Source organism: Staurois parvus, unplaced genomic scaffold (assembly GCF_062004578.1).
Source record: "Staurois parvus isolate SC_StPar_1 unplaced genomic scaffold, SC_StPar_1.0 ptg000855l, whole genome shotgun sequence".
Lineage (NCBI taxonomy): Eukaryota > Metazoa > Chordata > Amphibia > Anura > Ranidae > Staurois > Staurois parvus.
Genome location: NW_028318651.1, coordinates 644,329 through 659,508, shown reverse-complemented (window position 1 = coordinate 659,508; position 15,180 = coordinate 644,329). Strand labels below are relative to the sequence as shown.

General features: G+C 53.8%; 1 protein-coding gene across 1 annotated transcript in view; it reads right to left on the bottom strand.

Moving 5' to 3' along the window:
• The window catches only part of EPB41L5 (erythrocyte membrane protein band 4.1 like 5), a 72,201-nt gene that overhangs the window by 35,289 nt on the left and 21,732 nt on the right, over positions 1–15,180 (bottom strand). The window contains exons 3-4 of the mRNA XM_089655604.1: positions 4,656–4,760; positions 533–575 (exon numbers count right to left, since the gene is read on the bottom strand). Coding sequence (XP_089511730.1) covers positions 533–575; positions 4,656–4,760 — 148 coding nt within the window. The remainder of the gene's footprint in view (positions 1–532; positions 576–4,655; positions 4,761–15,180) is intronic.

Here is a 15,180-nt window from a genome sequence, read left to right as displayed (position 1 = left end):
TGCAAGCAGGAGGGTGTGCTTAGCGGAGAAAGCCCCTCACCCCCTGCTGAAGACTCCTAGGATGTAGGACATCATTTTTGTCCTTGGCCAGAAACCAGGAAGTAACTAAAAAAATGTAAGGGGGGAAAAAAAAAAAGAAAAAAGGGAAACATGATATACCTTCCTATGTACTAATGATAGCAGCATAAGAATTAGAAATAGTCGATGATTGAGAAGGTGAAGTTCTGCGCTTCCTCCAATCAGGAGACTTCCCACCACTGGCCATAGAGATCGGTACTCTCAGCTCAGACCGCGACGTGGCAGAGAAGATCGATCGTTATGGCAAATACCAGCATGAGACTCGCAGCTTCGTGGAGTCATTTATGTCACTCGCAGCCGACGGCGTCCTGCAGAGATGACACGGCGTGAACGCGTCTGCCGCCCCCCCCCTTCATAGAGACATATGGAGCGGCAGGATTATGTCAAGTTCAATGCGGAGCGGACAACAAACCTGACATGTCTATCCGAGAGCCAATCAGGAGGCGGTACTTACTGGCCACTTGCTTCTTGATGCTCTTCGTGTGATCCAACCAATGCTGTGCAGAGAACAGAACGACAGATTGTTACCAACAGAGATCACAACATAGGAAACAAACATTCTACATATCATGGAAGGGAATGGGATCCACCCCACCTGTGCCAATGTATGGATGACTGTACAGGGGCATTAGAGTGTCAGCTCCTCTGTACAGAGACTGATGTCACTGTGGGGGAGGTGACAGAGTGTCACGGAGCCAGTCCCATCAGTCTCTGCACCAGAGGAGCTGACACTCTACTGTCCCCCAGTCAGAGACTGATGTGACTGGCTGAGTGATTTCTGTACAGCGCTGTGGTATATGTCAGAGCTATATAAAATGTATAATAGCCTGCAACTGTGGGGGAGGGGACAGAGTCTCTGCACCAGAGGAGCTTACAATTAATATCATACATTTATATAGCTCTGACATATACTGCAGCGCTGTACAGAGATCACTGAGCCAGTCACATCAGTCTGTGTACCAGAGGAGCTTACACTCTAATGTCCCCTCCCCCACAGTCCCATCAGTCTCTGTACCAGAGGAGCTTACGCTGTAATGTCCCCTCCCCCCACAGTCCCATCAGTCTCTGTACCAGAGGAGCTTACGCTGTAATGTCCCCTCCCCCACAGTCCCATCAGTCTGTGTACCAGAGGAGCTTACACTCTAATGTCCCCTCCCCCACAGTCCCATCAGTCTCTGTACCAGAGGAGCTTACGCTGTAATGTCCCCTCCCCCCACAGTCCCATCAGTCTCTGTACCAGAGGAGCTTACGCTGTAATGTCCCCTCCCCCACAGTCCCATCAGTCTCTGTACCAGAGGAGCTTACGCTCTAATGTCCCCTCCCCCACAGTCCCATCAGTCTCTGTACCAGAGGAGCTTACGCTCTAATGTCCCCTCCCCCACAGTCCCATCAGTCTCTGTACCAGAGGAGCTTACGCTGTAATGTCCCCTCCCCCACAGTCACATCAGTCTCTGTACCAGAGGAGCTTACACTCTAATGTCCCCTCCCCCACAGTCCCATCAGTCTCTACACCAGAGGAGCTTACATTCTAATGTCCTCCCCCACAGTCAGAGACTGGTCTGACTCAAGTGTTCTCTGTACAGCGCTGCGGTATATGTCAGAGCTGGTACAGAGAGGTATATGTATAATAATAATAATAGTGTGTGACCGTAGGGGAGGGACATTAGAGTGTAAGCTCCTCTGGTACAGAGACTGATGGGACTGTGGGGGAGGGGGCATTAGAGTGTAAGCTCCTCTGGTACAGAGACTGATGGGACTGTGGGGGAGGGGACATTAGAGTGTAAGCTCCTCTGGTACAGAGACTGATGGGACTGTGGGGGAGGGGGCATTAGAGTGTAAGCTCCTCTGGTACAGAGACTGATGTGACTGTGGAGGAGGGGGCATTAGAGTGTAAGCTCCTCTGGTACAGGGACTGATGTGACTGGCTCAGTGTTCTCTGTACAGTGCTGCGGTATATGTCAGCGCTATATAAATGTATAATAATAAGAATATGGTCACAATTCTACATAGTCAATCATTTTTCGTGTGACAACAGAAATCGTTACAATTCGTTACTTTTGTGGACGGTGACAACGCTCAGTCTATGGATTCTCTAATGAACCAAACTACAGGCAGCAGACTGGTCAGAGGACACGGGACAATGATGGGGACGGGGAGCACTGCTTGCAGCTTTGGGGGTGCTCAGTGGATTCGCCTTCTCCCTACAATTTGTTCAGAGCAGCCGGCATGCCAGCATCTGCCTCCCAGCCGGGTTTATATGAGGTCACTGGAGGTAGGCTGCGAGGAAAGATTGTAGAGTAAACTTTGAGGCATGAGGCAGGAGGCGCCTCTTCCTGCACTTCATTGCCCATCATCATTATATATGACAGGTAGTCTGATCAATGGAATGCTGAGGCCGGATGCAGCCATCAGTCATTGAGTTCTGAATACAGACAGCCCCCCTCTTACTGAGTATCTGATGGGGGGGGGGGGGGTCACGGCACCTATCTGTGCCTGTCTCGGGGCTGCTCAGCTACCAGCCCAGGAATGTGGAGGAGATGAAAGAAAACAGGCTGGCAGATGAAGAAAAACATAGCCAGACTTTCTCATTCACAGCCTGATCCTCCCCCACACTGACATCTCCCTGTGTAGAGGGACCAGAGGAACAGAGCAACTTCTACCCTTCTCCTCGTCTGGTCCTCAGTTCTAGGATAACCCAAATACCTCCTCCATAACCCAAACATCCTACACCCCCACATGACCCAAATCCCCCATACCCCCCCCTCCACACCGCCCAAATCCCCTATACCCCCTCCACAGGACCCAAACCCCTATACCCCCTCCACACAACCCAAATCCCCTATACCCCCTCCACACAACCCAAATCCCCTGTACCCCCTCCACAGCCCCCAAATCCCCTGTACCTCCCCCGCACAATCCAAATCCCCTATACCGCCTCCACAGCCCCCAAACCCCCTATACCGCCTCCACAGCCCCCAAATCCCCTATACCTCCCCCGCACAATCCAAATCCCCTATACCTCCTCCACGTCACCCAAATCCCCCATACCTCCTCCACAGCCCCCAAATCCCCTATACCTCCTTCACAGCCCCCAAATCCCCCATACCTCCTCCACAGCCCCCAAATCCCCCATACCTCCTCCACAGCCCCCAAATCCCCCATACCTCCTCCACAGCCCCCAAATCCCCCATACCTCCTCCACAGCCCCCAAATCCCCCATACCTCCTCCACAGCCCCCAAATCCCCCATACCTCCTCCACACAACCCAAATCCCATATACCACAATCATAACTGAAATTCACCATTCTGGATCCAACCCCCCCCCCCCCATCCTTTCCTTACCTGCTATGACCTAACTCTCCACCCCCGTTACTCTATAACCACCTAACCAGGGGCGGACTGATCATTCGAGCACTGCCCGAGGGCCCAGGGTCAGTAGGAGGCCCCCATGGGATGCCCCTGGTACCTTTCATTGGCTTTTTCGTAGGCTTTTTTGGGTGTTGGCAAGGACACAGGGGCCCCATGATCCCCTATTGCCTGGGGGCCCCATGAGTGGTCAGTCCGCCCCTGCACTTCTATTACACCCAAAAATCTGCCCTTTTATTACTTAAACCCCAAATCTCTGTCCTATTACTACATTAAACCCCTAAATTCCCATCCTCCTATAATTCCATAACACCTCAAATCCCTGTCCCTCTGTTACTCCATTACGCCTCGAAAATTCATGTCCTTCTATTACTAAAGTACACACCTAGACCCGTGCTTCTGTTGCTCAATTACACCCCAAATCCCTGTCCAATTGTACCATTACACCCCAAATCCCTGTCCTATTGTACCATTACACCCCAAATCCCTGTCCTATTGTACCATTACACCCCAAATCCCTGTCCTATTGTACCATTACACCCCAAATCCCTGTCCTTCCATTGTTACATTACACCCTAAATCCCTGTCCTTCCATTGTTCCATTACACCCCAAATCCCTGTCCTTCCATTGTTGCATTACACCCCAAATCCCTGTCCTTCCATTGTTGCATTACACCCCAAATCCCTGTCCTTCCATTGTTGCATTACACCCCAAATCCTTGCCCTTCTATTGTTCCATTACACCCCAAATCACTGTCCTTGTGTCGGTTTATTACACCCCAAATCCTTGCCCTTCTAGTACTCCATTACACCTCCAAATCCATGTCCATATATTGCTTTTACACCCACAAATCCATTTGGTCTTAAATACTCAATTAGATCCCAAATCCCCACCCTTCTATTACAGCCCATTGCCCTGCCCTTATATTTATCTAGTACACCCCAATACCTTGCTTTTCTATTGCTGTATTATTCTTCCCTCTACTGGACCCAATTTCCCCAGTCTGTCTATCATAACCCATTTCCTTGCCCTTTACATACTCTAGGACACCTAAATTCCATATGTTTCCTCGCTCTACTAGACCCAATTCCCCCATTTCTCCTATCCTAAGCCAATTTTCTGCTCTTCTCCACCATTCCAGACCCAAAATGTCCCATTTGCATCCAATACCCAAAATCCCACCGAACAATGGAGGAGTAACTGAACTTACAGGCACTTGGGCGGAATCCATGAACTGTAAGCCAAAATAGTCCATCTCAATGAGGTCCAGGTGGTACATGATCTGGTCGAAGAGCGCCTGGCCTTTGGCTTTTTTCTACAAGGGAAGAAAAAAAACAAAAAACACATTAAGTGAAGGCAGCACATCCCGGACATCACACAGAGCTGGAGGTAGCCAACAGACCATATCCAACCACAAAGCATACATGCTGGACCAATGGGAGTAACAATACATTGGGAAAGGTGGACTCCACTCTGAATGATAGAGCAGAATCTAGGTTTACTGAACAAAAACTGTCCGGGCCAATTAATAAAACAAGTTTATTTTGCCTGTAATGGTTTACAATAAAGACCTTTGACATAAAAGGTCTCCATTCCATTTCTCCGATGATACAATGGACATCCAACCAAATATCAGAAGAACAGAGGTATTCACATAGGCCGGGGTCATAGGAAGTGTATTACAGATACGTGGATCATCTCAGCCAACAAATGAAATACCAAAAGAGTAACCTGGCCAAAAATATGGTATGAAGCGTATGGAACAAAGTTCACGAAAGTCAAGTTTCTTCTTCTCCAGTTTTAGAATGCTAAAGTTTCTAGTGAATACGCCTTCTAATTACTGGGAGACCCTTCCATGGCAGTACTAGTGTAGGAAAAAAAGCCTGTATAGGGTGGCCGGCTGGAATTTCTCCCAAGGCTGCCAGACCTCCTGAAATACAACTAAATGGTCTCCCAGCATATTAACCATCCGTTCATTAATCTAAATCAGCCATTCCCAACCAGGATTCCTCCAGAGGTTGCTAGGAGTTCCTCGAGCTGTGGCAGATTGACCTCCCATATGATGGTGCCAACAGAGTTCTGAGTCCAAAGCTACATGACAACACTGTAAAGGGGGCATTCATTCCACTGACCTCCAAATAAATTTTAGTAGGGGTACCCTGAGACCTGGAATTTTTTTTCAAGGGTTCCATTGGAATAAAAAAAAAAAAAAAAAAAGAAGAAGTGTAAGGAAGGTGGATATAAAAATGTTGAAGCACTTGAATTATGCCATGATAATAGGTAAATTTGGATTGTGCGATTGGTAAACAATAGTCCACTTGGTTGCCAGCACCACAAACAGATAGAACTTCTTTTGGAAGCGGAACAACCCAAGAGGCTTTATACTGAGTCATGCCATCCATGGAACTAGGGATTTCCAGCTTCCAAAGATAGGTGATCGCCCAAAACACGGCCCGGCCATGGGCCACCGCCAAAACACGGCCCGGCCATGGGCCACCGCCAAAACACGGCCCGGCAATGTAAAAAGGGGGCATTCATTCCACTGACCTCCAAATAAATTTGGCAATGGCAATGGGCCACCGCCAAAACGCGGCCCGGCAATGGGCCACCGCCAAAACGCGGCCCGGCAATGGGCCACCGCCAAAACGCGGCCCGGCAATGGGCCACCGCCAAAACGCGGCCCGGCAATGGGCCACCGCCAAAACGCGGCCCGGCAATGGGCCACCGCCAAAACGCGGCCCGGCAATGGGCCACCGCCAAAACGCGGCCCGGCAATGGGCACCGCCAAAACGCGGCCCGGCAATGGGCACCGCCAAAACGCGGCCCAGCAATGGGCCACCGCCAAAACGCGGCCCAGCAATGGGCCACCGCCAAAACGCGGCCCAGCAATGGGCCACCGCCAAAACGCGGCCCGGCAATGGGCCACCGCCAAAACGCGGCCCGGCAATGGGCCACCGCCAAACCGCGGCCCGGCAATGGGCCACCACCAAACCGCGGCCCGGCAATGGGCCACCGCCAAAACGCGGCCCAGCAATGGGCCACCGCCAAACTCTACAATCAAATTGCACCTTCTTCATAAAGGTGGAGAAGGTCAGGCAAGTTGGGCCTTCACGTTTATGCATCAGCCGACACGCAGAGGACCCTGAGCAAAGTCTGATATGCAGACACAATGCCTATAGACACCTACAGACACAGAGACTCCCAACCCAGAGGGCAGATCTTATCGACTTTTACAAAATGTGACATTTCACAGGAAAGGTGAAGAAGATTTGCCAATTCTGCCAACTGCCACATACGAACGCACTGACTCCCATACAAAACACTTTTCAGCATGCTGAAAATATCTAAATAAAACTAGCAGTTACATTTTTACTCTGCAACTTGTACAGGTTTGGATGATGCAAGGGGGGGAAAATCAGACACCCATTAACGTAGGGATTAATGACTGACCATTTGATGGGAATGGGACAATTGCCATGGTAAGTGTGCAGTCCTATAGACCGGAGAGGAGAGCTCCACCCACAGTCCCGACACAGTGATGGCTTAACCCACCACCACCATCCAACGACCACTTTTAGGGGGGCTGATCCTTTAATAGGGCACCTGTAAATTTTGGAATGGAGTAGGGAAGGATTAGAACCCCTGTCAGGTTTTCTTCCTCTGAGAGATTTAGGAGAAAACCCAACACCACAGCAGTGCTTGTGACTCTGAGGTCCCCATTTACATCTCCAGGTTACGGGGTCGCTGCATTGTGGTGCCAACTATGCCGAAAGGCGCCCCAACACAGCAAGGCATCATGTTGTAGCATTTTGAGGCGAGTCGCTTTACAAAAAAATTAGTGTTGGCTTTTCGGCAGTTCAAAGCGTGTTGATTGGGGGGGGGGGGTGGATTTATGCTGTAAAAGGAGTACCCCAAACTCATGTCACATGGGGTGGTGCAGGAAGCTTCCAGATTCAGATAGGCTTTCCATCCACAGACCCCCCCCCCCCCCACAACCAAAATTGTCCAGGGTTTGAGGAAGAGGCCTTTTTCCCCCATCAACATGGGGACAAGGTGCTTTGGAGAAAGGGGAGCACCCCCTGCCCCAGAGCCCCTCCTGGAAAGGGGCGGGGAGGAGGAGGAGAAGAAGAGACCCTCCTGGAAATTGGGGTGGGGGGGGTTTGGAGTAGAGGAGCCCCTCCTGGAAGAGGGAGGGGGGGGAGAAGAGCCCCTCCTGGAAGAGGGGGGGGGGGAGAAGAGCCCCTCCTGGAAGAGGGGGGGGGAGAGAAGAGCCCCTCCTGGAAGAGGGGGGGGGGGAGAGAAGAGCCCCTCCTGGAAGAGGGGGGGGGGAGAGAAGAGCCCCTCCTGGAAGAGGGGGGGGGAGAGAAGAGCCCCTCCTGGAAGAGGGGGGGGGAGAGAAGAGCCCCTCCTGGAGGGGGGGGGGGGGGAGAGAAGAGCCCCTCCTGGAGGGGGGGGGGGAGAGAAGAGCCCCTCCTGGAGGGGGGGGGGGAGAGAAGAGCCCCTCCTGGAAGAGGGGGGGGGGGGGGGAAAAGAGCCCCTCCTGGAGAGGGGGGGGGGGAGAAGAGCCCCTCCTGGAGAGGGGGGGGGGGGGAGAAGAGCCCCTCCTGGAGAGGGGGGGGGGGGAGAAGAGCCCCTCCTGGAGAGGGGGGGGGGGAGAAGAGCCCCTCCTGGAGAGGGGGGGGGGGGGAGAAGAGCCCCTCCTGGAGAGGGGGGGGGGAGAAGAGCCCCTCCTGGAGAGGGGGGGGGGGAGAAGAGCCCCTCCTGGAGAGGGGGGGGGGGAGAAGAGCCCCTCCTGGAGAGGGGGGGGGGAGAAGAGCCCCTCCTGGAGAGGGGGGGGGGGAGAAGAGCCCCTCCTGGAGAGGGGGGGGGAGAAGAGCCCCTCCTGGAGAGGGGGGGGGGGAGAAGAGCCCCTCCTGGAGGGGGGGGGGGGGAGAAGAGCCCCTCCGAGAGGGGGGGGGGGAGAAGAGCCCCTCCTGGAGAGGGGGGGGGGAGAAGAGCCCCTCCTGGAGGGGGGGGGGGGAGAAGAGCCCCTCCTGGAGGGGGGGGGGGGAGAAGAGCCCCTCCTGGAGGGGGGGGGGAGAAGAGCCCCTCCTGGAGGGGGGGGGGGAGAAGAGCCCCTCCTGGAGGGGGGGGGGGAGAAGAGCCCCCTGCTGCCACAGCTCTGCGCTCTCCCTGTGCAGAGTGACCGTCTTGTCTCCGCCCCCCTTCTGTAGTTTCCTGCAGGCCCCTCCCACAGCTCTGCTCTCTGCACAGGCTATGTACAGCACAGCGATGATGTCATTTCTACTTTTACAAGGTAATATCTGGGTTTGCACAAGCACTGGGCGCACACAAAGCTGATTCATACCCTTTGGGGTTATTGAGGCGTTCGGCATTAATGGAAGCCTTGTGTGGATTTGGTAGATTTCCTGCAGACACAACGGCGGTGTTCCCCACCTGTTCTGCTCTATGGAGGAATCTGCTGACATCCCATAATAACACTTCAGAAGTCATCCTGGTTCTGATAAGAGCTGAAGAACTGGTTTGTTAGGGGACAAAGCCGGGTGTTGCTCAATGCAAACAGTATATTTGGCTTGTCATGGAGAAGAAAGGCCAGGAATGTGCTGGGGACAGAAGAGGGGACATGGCGGGGCGGGGCGGGGGGGGGGGGGGGGGGTGGGGGGGGTCACAGACGATGAGGATGGAGATGCTCCTCTCCGGGGACACTCTGGGCATCGCCTGAAAAGCCCCATTGTGTCTCCACTAATGAGCGCAGCCGGGATGGAGATGTGCGGGGAAAGGCCTGAGTCTGATCCAGACGGTGCTCATCACACAATGGCCAACCGCTGCCAATCAGGGGGGAACCGACGCACCGACCCCGGGGGGAACTGACGCACCGACCCCGGGGGGAACCGACACACCGACCCCGGGGGGAACCGACACACCGACCCCGGGGGGAACCGACACACCGACCCCGGGGGGAACCGACACACCGAACCCGGGGGGAACCGACACACCGAACCCGGGGGGAACTGACACCCACAGACCACAATGATTAAACGGCCCACCATCAATATATTGCCTATATGAATTCACAAAAAATTTGATTCACACTCCTGCAGCCCTGGATGTGAAGGGGGAGGGACTCGGATGAGCACTGATGGTTTCTGAGGGGGGATTCGGGTGGGCACTCCTGGGTATGAAGGGGAAGGGGGGACTGGGGGACTCAGGTGGGCACTCCTGGGTATGAAGGGGAGGGGGGGGGACTCAGGTGGGCACTCCTGGGTATGAAGGGGAAGGGGGGGGGGGGGACTCAGGTGGGCACTCCTGGGTATGAAGGGGAAGGGGGACTCAGGTGGGCACTCCTGGGTATGAAGGGGAGGGGGGGGGACTCAGGTGGGCACTCCTGGGTATGAAGGGGAAGGGGGGACTGGGGGACTCAGGTGGGCACTCCTGGGTATGAAGGGGAAGGCGGAGGTACATGGGTGGGCACTTCTGGGTGTGAAGGGGGAGGGGGGGTACATGGGTGGGCACTCCTGGGTGTGAAGGTGGGTACTTGGGTGGGCACACTATATATGGTAAGAAGTCCTGACGCATATCAATGGGTGTGAAGGGAGAGGATTTTCAGTGGATTTTATTAATGAAAAGGGACACCCCTCTCCCCTTCCCCTCCCCCCCTTTCCGACCCAAATGCTCTTTAGCCCATTGCATTGTGGGAATGTGCATTACCGCCATGTGAGGCGCCACACGTTACTTGTGATTGGATGCCATTCAGGAGGTGTGGCTGGGATTTTGGGGCCCCTGAGCCGTGTTCCGGCCCATTCACTTTAAACTGGCGCAGATCACCAAACAGAAAAGCGTGTGCGCAGTAATAGAACGCACCTCAGCTGTAAGGCGGGACCCCAACCAATCATCTCCCATCCCGGCTGCGTTCCCCTTCCATATCGCAGAACATCAGCAAAACTTGACGCAGAAAAAAAAAACAAAAAAACAAAAAACAAAAACCACCCCATCTTTTCAGTCGCTCTTCCCATATTTCTGAGGAGAAAACATTTCGCCGGCCGCCTTCCATCCTCCTAAATGTCAGTTCTGCCCCCCCCCCCCGACTCCTGGAGCCCCGAGCCGTGCCAGGGAAATGATTACCCAACAAGAGGGTCACCTTGTTCCATCCAGGCTGGGAATGTATTCCAAGAAGCTCGCGGCCCCAGTCGCCCTCCCCTCCTCTCCCCCCCCCCCTCCCGGGTTGGTTCTTTCTAGGTCAGCAAAGTCCAACCAGCCAACAAGTTCAATGTTCCGCGGACGGACAGCCATTACCGATCACATTCAGATTTACCCAAAAGAAGAAATCAGTCCGGGAAACCCATCAAAGCTGAGAACAAGGAAAGGCGGATTCTGATTGGCTGCTGGGGAGAAATATACTATTGAAGGATACGTAAACCTACATCACTAACATTTCATACAGATATCAAAAATCATTACAATCTGCAACTTTTGTTGAAATAATCCCCTATGATCCTGCCATGGAGGACTTTGTGCAGGCACTTCCTGTTATAGGGTGACAACGCTCACCTGCCATACAGTATGAAGAAGTAGTGTTGTCACCCTGGGACTGGACTGCAGAACACCTCCCCTCTTTGCATCTCCATAACAAGTTCAAACTTTGGTACTTTCTGTGCTTGGAGAAAATGTTTTAGCTTGGAAAAAAAAAAAAAAAACGACTGCAGCCACCACACCCAGGGACCAGTAAACTGCAATATACTAAATTCTTGTTAAATCTGAAGTTTAGTCTGCTTATAGTTTCCTTTCTTTTGGTTCTTCCCTCCCCCTTCATCATCATGCGAATGACATTTTTGAATAAAGCCTTACCATTTTTATTGCGGACCTTATTTTAGTCTCAGTGATGTCATCACTGAGCCTCTGTGCTTCTGTGTGCAATGCAGGCAGATCGTGGCTGGTAAGAGGGGCCAGTAGGGTGATGGGTCTCTGTGCCTCTGTACAATGCAGGCAGATCGTGGCTGGTGGGAGGGGCCAGTGGGGAGATGGGTCTCTGTGCCTCTCTGTGCAATGCAGGCAGATCGTGGCTGGTGGAAGGGGCCAGTAGGGTGATGGGTCTCTGTGCGCAATGCAGGCAGATCGCGCCTGGTAGGAGGGGCCAGTAGGGTGATGGGTCTCTGTGCCCCTCTGTGCAATGCAGGCAGATCATGGCTGGTAAGAATGGCCAGTAGGGTGATGGGTCTCTGTGCCTCTCTGTGCAATGCAGGCAGATCGCGGCTGGTGGAAGGGGCCAGTAGGGTGATGGGTCTCTGTGCGCAATGCAGGCAGATCGCGCCTGGTAGGAGGGGCCAGTAGGGTGATGGGTCTCTGTGCCCCTCTGTGCAATGCAGGCAGATCATGGCTGGTAAGAATGGCCAGTAGGGTGATGGGTCTCTGTGCCTCTCTGTGCAATGCAGGCAGATCGCGGCTGGTGGGAGGGGCCAGTAGGGTGATGGGTCTCTGTGCACAATGCAGGCAGATCGCGCCTGGTAGGAGGGGCCAGTAGGGTGATGGGTCTCTGTGCCCCTCTGTGCAATGCAGGCAGATCATGGCTGGTAAGAATGGCCAGTAGGGTGATGGGTCTCTGTGCCTCTCTGTGCAATGCAGGCAGATCGTGGCTGGTGGGAGGGGCCAGTAGGGTGATGGGTCTCTGTGCAATGCAGGCAGATCGCGGCTGGTGGAAGGGGCCAGTAGGGTGATGGGTCTCTGTGCGCAATGCAGGCAGATCGCGCCTGGTAGGAGGGGCCAGTAGGGTGATGGGTCTCTGTGCCCCTCTGTGCAATGCAGGCAGATCATGGCTGGTAAGAATGGCCAGTAGGGTGATGGGTCTCTGTGCCTCTCTGTGCAATGCAGGCAGATCGTGGCTGGTGGGAGGGGCCAGTAGGGTGATGGGTCTCTGTGCCTCTCTGTGCAATGCAGGCAGATCGCGGCTGGTGGGAGGGGCCAGCAGGGGGCTGTACATAGCTTTCTGAAACCATCACAGTCCCCTGCCTCAGTACTCCTCTCGAAAGCCCTCAGTCCTGATGCAAGCAGTGGGAGGAGTTATGCAAATATCAAAATGCCTTCATGGAGTGGGTGTCAGCCTGGAGAAGTGGGTGTTCCTAAGCAGACTTCTTTTGCCTGCAGACTGCTGGCCCCTCCCACAAGCCTTAATTTCATAATCCCCTCATGGGTGGGCGCCAGCCTGGAGCAGGGGGCGTTCCTAGACAGGCTACATTTGCATTTCAGTGCCCACATGTGATGCTGAGCCTCCATGCTTGGAACTCCGGAAATCCAATGAATGTAAGGGGCGGGGCCAGGGACAGCCAGGCTGGGGAGGAAGGTGCTAGATGATGCTGGATGTCCTCCAGCCAAGAAATGAGTCGGAGCTCTCACTTGCTGCAGCTTCTAATGCACATTGTGAGAAGCTCTCAGTGTGCAGTGACATCAGAGGAAGCCGATACACCTGCAAAAGACTGAAGGGGAGGAGCCGGCGCACCTGCGCAACACTGAAGGGGAGGAGCCGGCGCACCTGCGCAACACTGAAGGGGAGGAGCCGGCGCACCTGCGCAACACTGAAGGGGAGGAGCCGGCGCACCTGCGCAACACTGAAGGGGAGGAGCCGGCGCGCCTGCGCAACACTGAAGGGGAGGAGCCGGCGCGCCTGCGCAACACTGAAGGGGAGGAGCCGGCGCACCTGCGCAACACTGAAGGGGAGGAGCCGGCGCACCTGCGCAACACTGAAGGGGAGGAGCCGGCGCACCTGCGCAACACTGAAGGGGAGGAGCCGGCGCACCTGCGCAACACTGAAGGGGAGGAGCCGGCGCACCTGCGCAACACTGAAGGGGAGGAGCCGGCGCACCTGCGCAACACTGAAGGGGAGGAGCCGGCGCACCTGCGCAACACTGAAGGGGAGGAGCCGGCGCACCTGCGCAACACTGAAGGGGAGGAGCCGGCGCACCTGCGCAACACTGAAGGGGAGGAGCCAGCAGAATATTGTGATAAGAAAAATGAGACCATGCATTTCCCGACGACAAATCCTTCGCCTCATTGTGTGACGGACGCATGGAGTGTGCGCATGGATCGGTATGGGTGGCGGTCGCGAGTTTGGGTGGACTCTGTACTGGTGATGGAGGAACACTCCTCCGGATTGTATGAAGACCTCAGGAGGCCCCATCACCAGGCCGAGGTCAGGAGATAAGAGCGAGTCACAGGTCATCCCACAGAGAGAAGACTCGTCACTCCAGAGATACAATGTAACCAGATCAACATACGGAACCTCATCCGACCAATGGGAGGGCGGGGGGGGGGGGGGGAGAGGGACCCACCACCAACAGGAAGAAAAGGATCTTATAGGATCTACCACCATCTACTGCCAGGTTCACACCTAATCAGGGGCGGACTGACCATTTGGAAACTCGGGCTCTGCCTGAGGGCCCGGGGTTAGTAGAGGGCCCCATGAGATGCCCCTGGTACCTTTTTCATAGGCTTTTTTGAGTTTGGGCATGGACACAGGGGCCCCATGATCCCCTATTGCCCAGGGGGCCCCATGAGTTGTCAGTCTGCCCTGCACCTAAGCGTTTTGTGGTGCTTGGTGCAGAAACGCAGTACAGTCCATCTAACACGACTTCCTATGGGACACGTTCATATCTTCGCGTTTTCCCCGCTGCGTTTTTTGGAAAGGGTCGGGGACTTCTTTTAAATGCAAAACGTTGTTTTTTTGGTTCAATAAACTTCAATGGAGATGCTGCAGAAATGCATGGAATGCATTTTTGATCTGTCCAGCAAAAAAAAAAAACAAAACAAAAAAACCCCGCAAACCGCATAAAAAAAAAAACCAAAAAAAAAAACCACCACAACAAAAGCCACAACACACCACAAAAAGCACTGCAGAAACCGATCAAAACGCAAACTGCATTAGGTGTGAACCGAGCCCAAGATCAGGTTAGGTGGAGCGGTAAAAGGGGGACCTCCGCTCACAGGATTGGGACAGACGAACGACCCTTCGCAGATATTCTTCTGGTTGTCACGGCGATGGGCTGAAAAAGTGCAAACACGGAAGTTTCCGACAGTTGGTGAATATTTAACCTTTCACTGAAACATCTGTTTATTCTCCTCCCTTTCTGGAGGTTTCAGCGAAACTAAAACCTCTAAAATATCAGATCCAACAACTGCGACATTCACACAACTTATAAAAAAGCTGCTGCAGCTAAAAATGATAAAAAAAATAATAAAAAAAAAACAAAAACATATATATATTGCTCAATAGTTACAAAGAATAGAAACCCACTGAGCACCAACTGGCTTTGGAAACCCAGATATTACATTGTAAAAGCAGCAGTAACCTCATCACTGGGCTGAACATAGCCTGTGCCAAGAGCAGTGCTGTGGGAGGGGCCCAGCAGGCTCCACCTATTACTGAAAACTATGGGAGGGGGCAGAGACAAGACCAGTCACCCTGCACAAAGAGAGAGTAGTGCTGTGGGAGGGGCCCAACAGGCTCCACCCATTACAGAAACCTATGGGAAGGGGGGCAGAGACAAGACCAGTCCCCTTGCACCCCAGAGAGAGAGAGAGCAGAGCTGTAGGAGGGGCCAGCAGGCTCAATCCATTACAGAAAACTATAGGAAGGGGTGGAGACAAGACCAGTCACCCTGCACAAGGATAGAGGGCAGCAGTGATCGGTCTTTATTCCAGGAAGTCTCACACTGGATTACCTGAGCTATGTGAAGGATAAAAAGGGG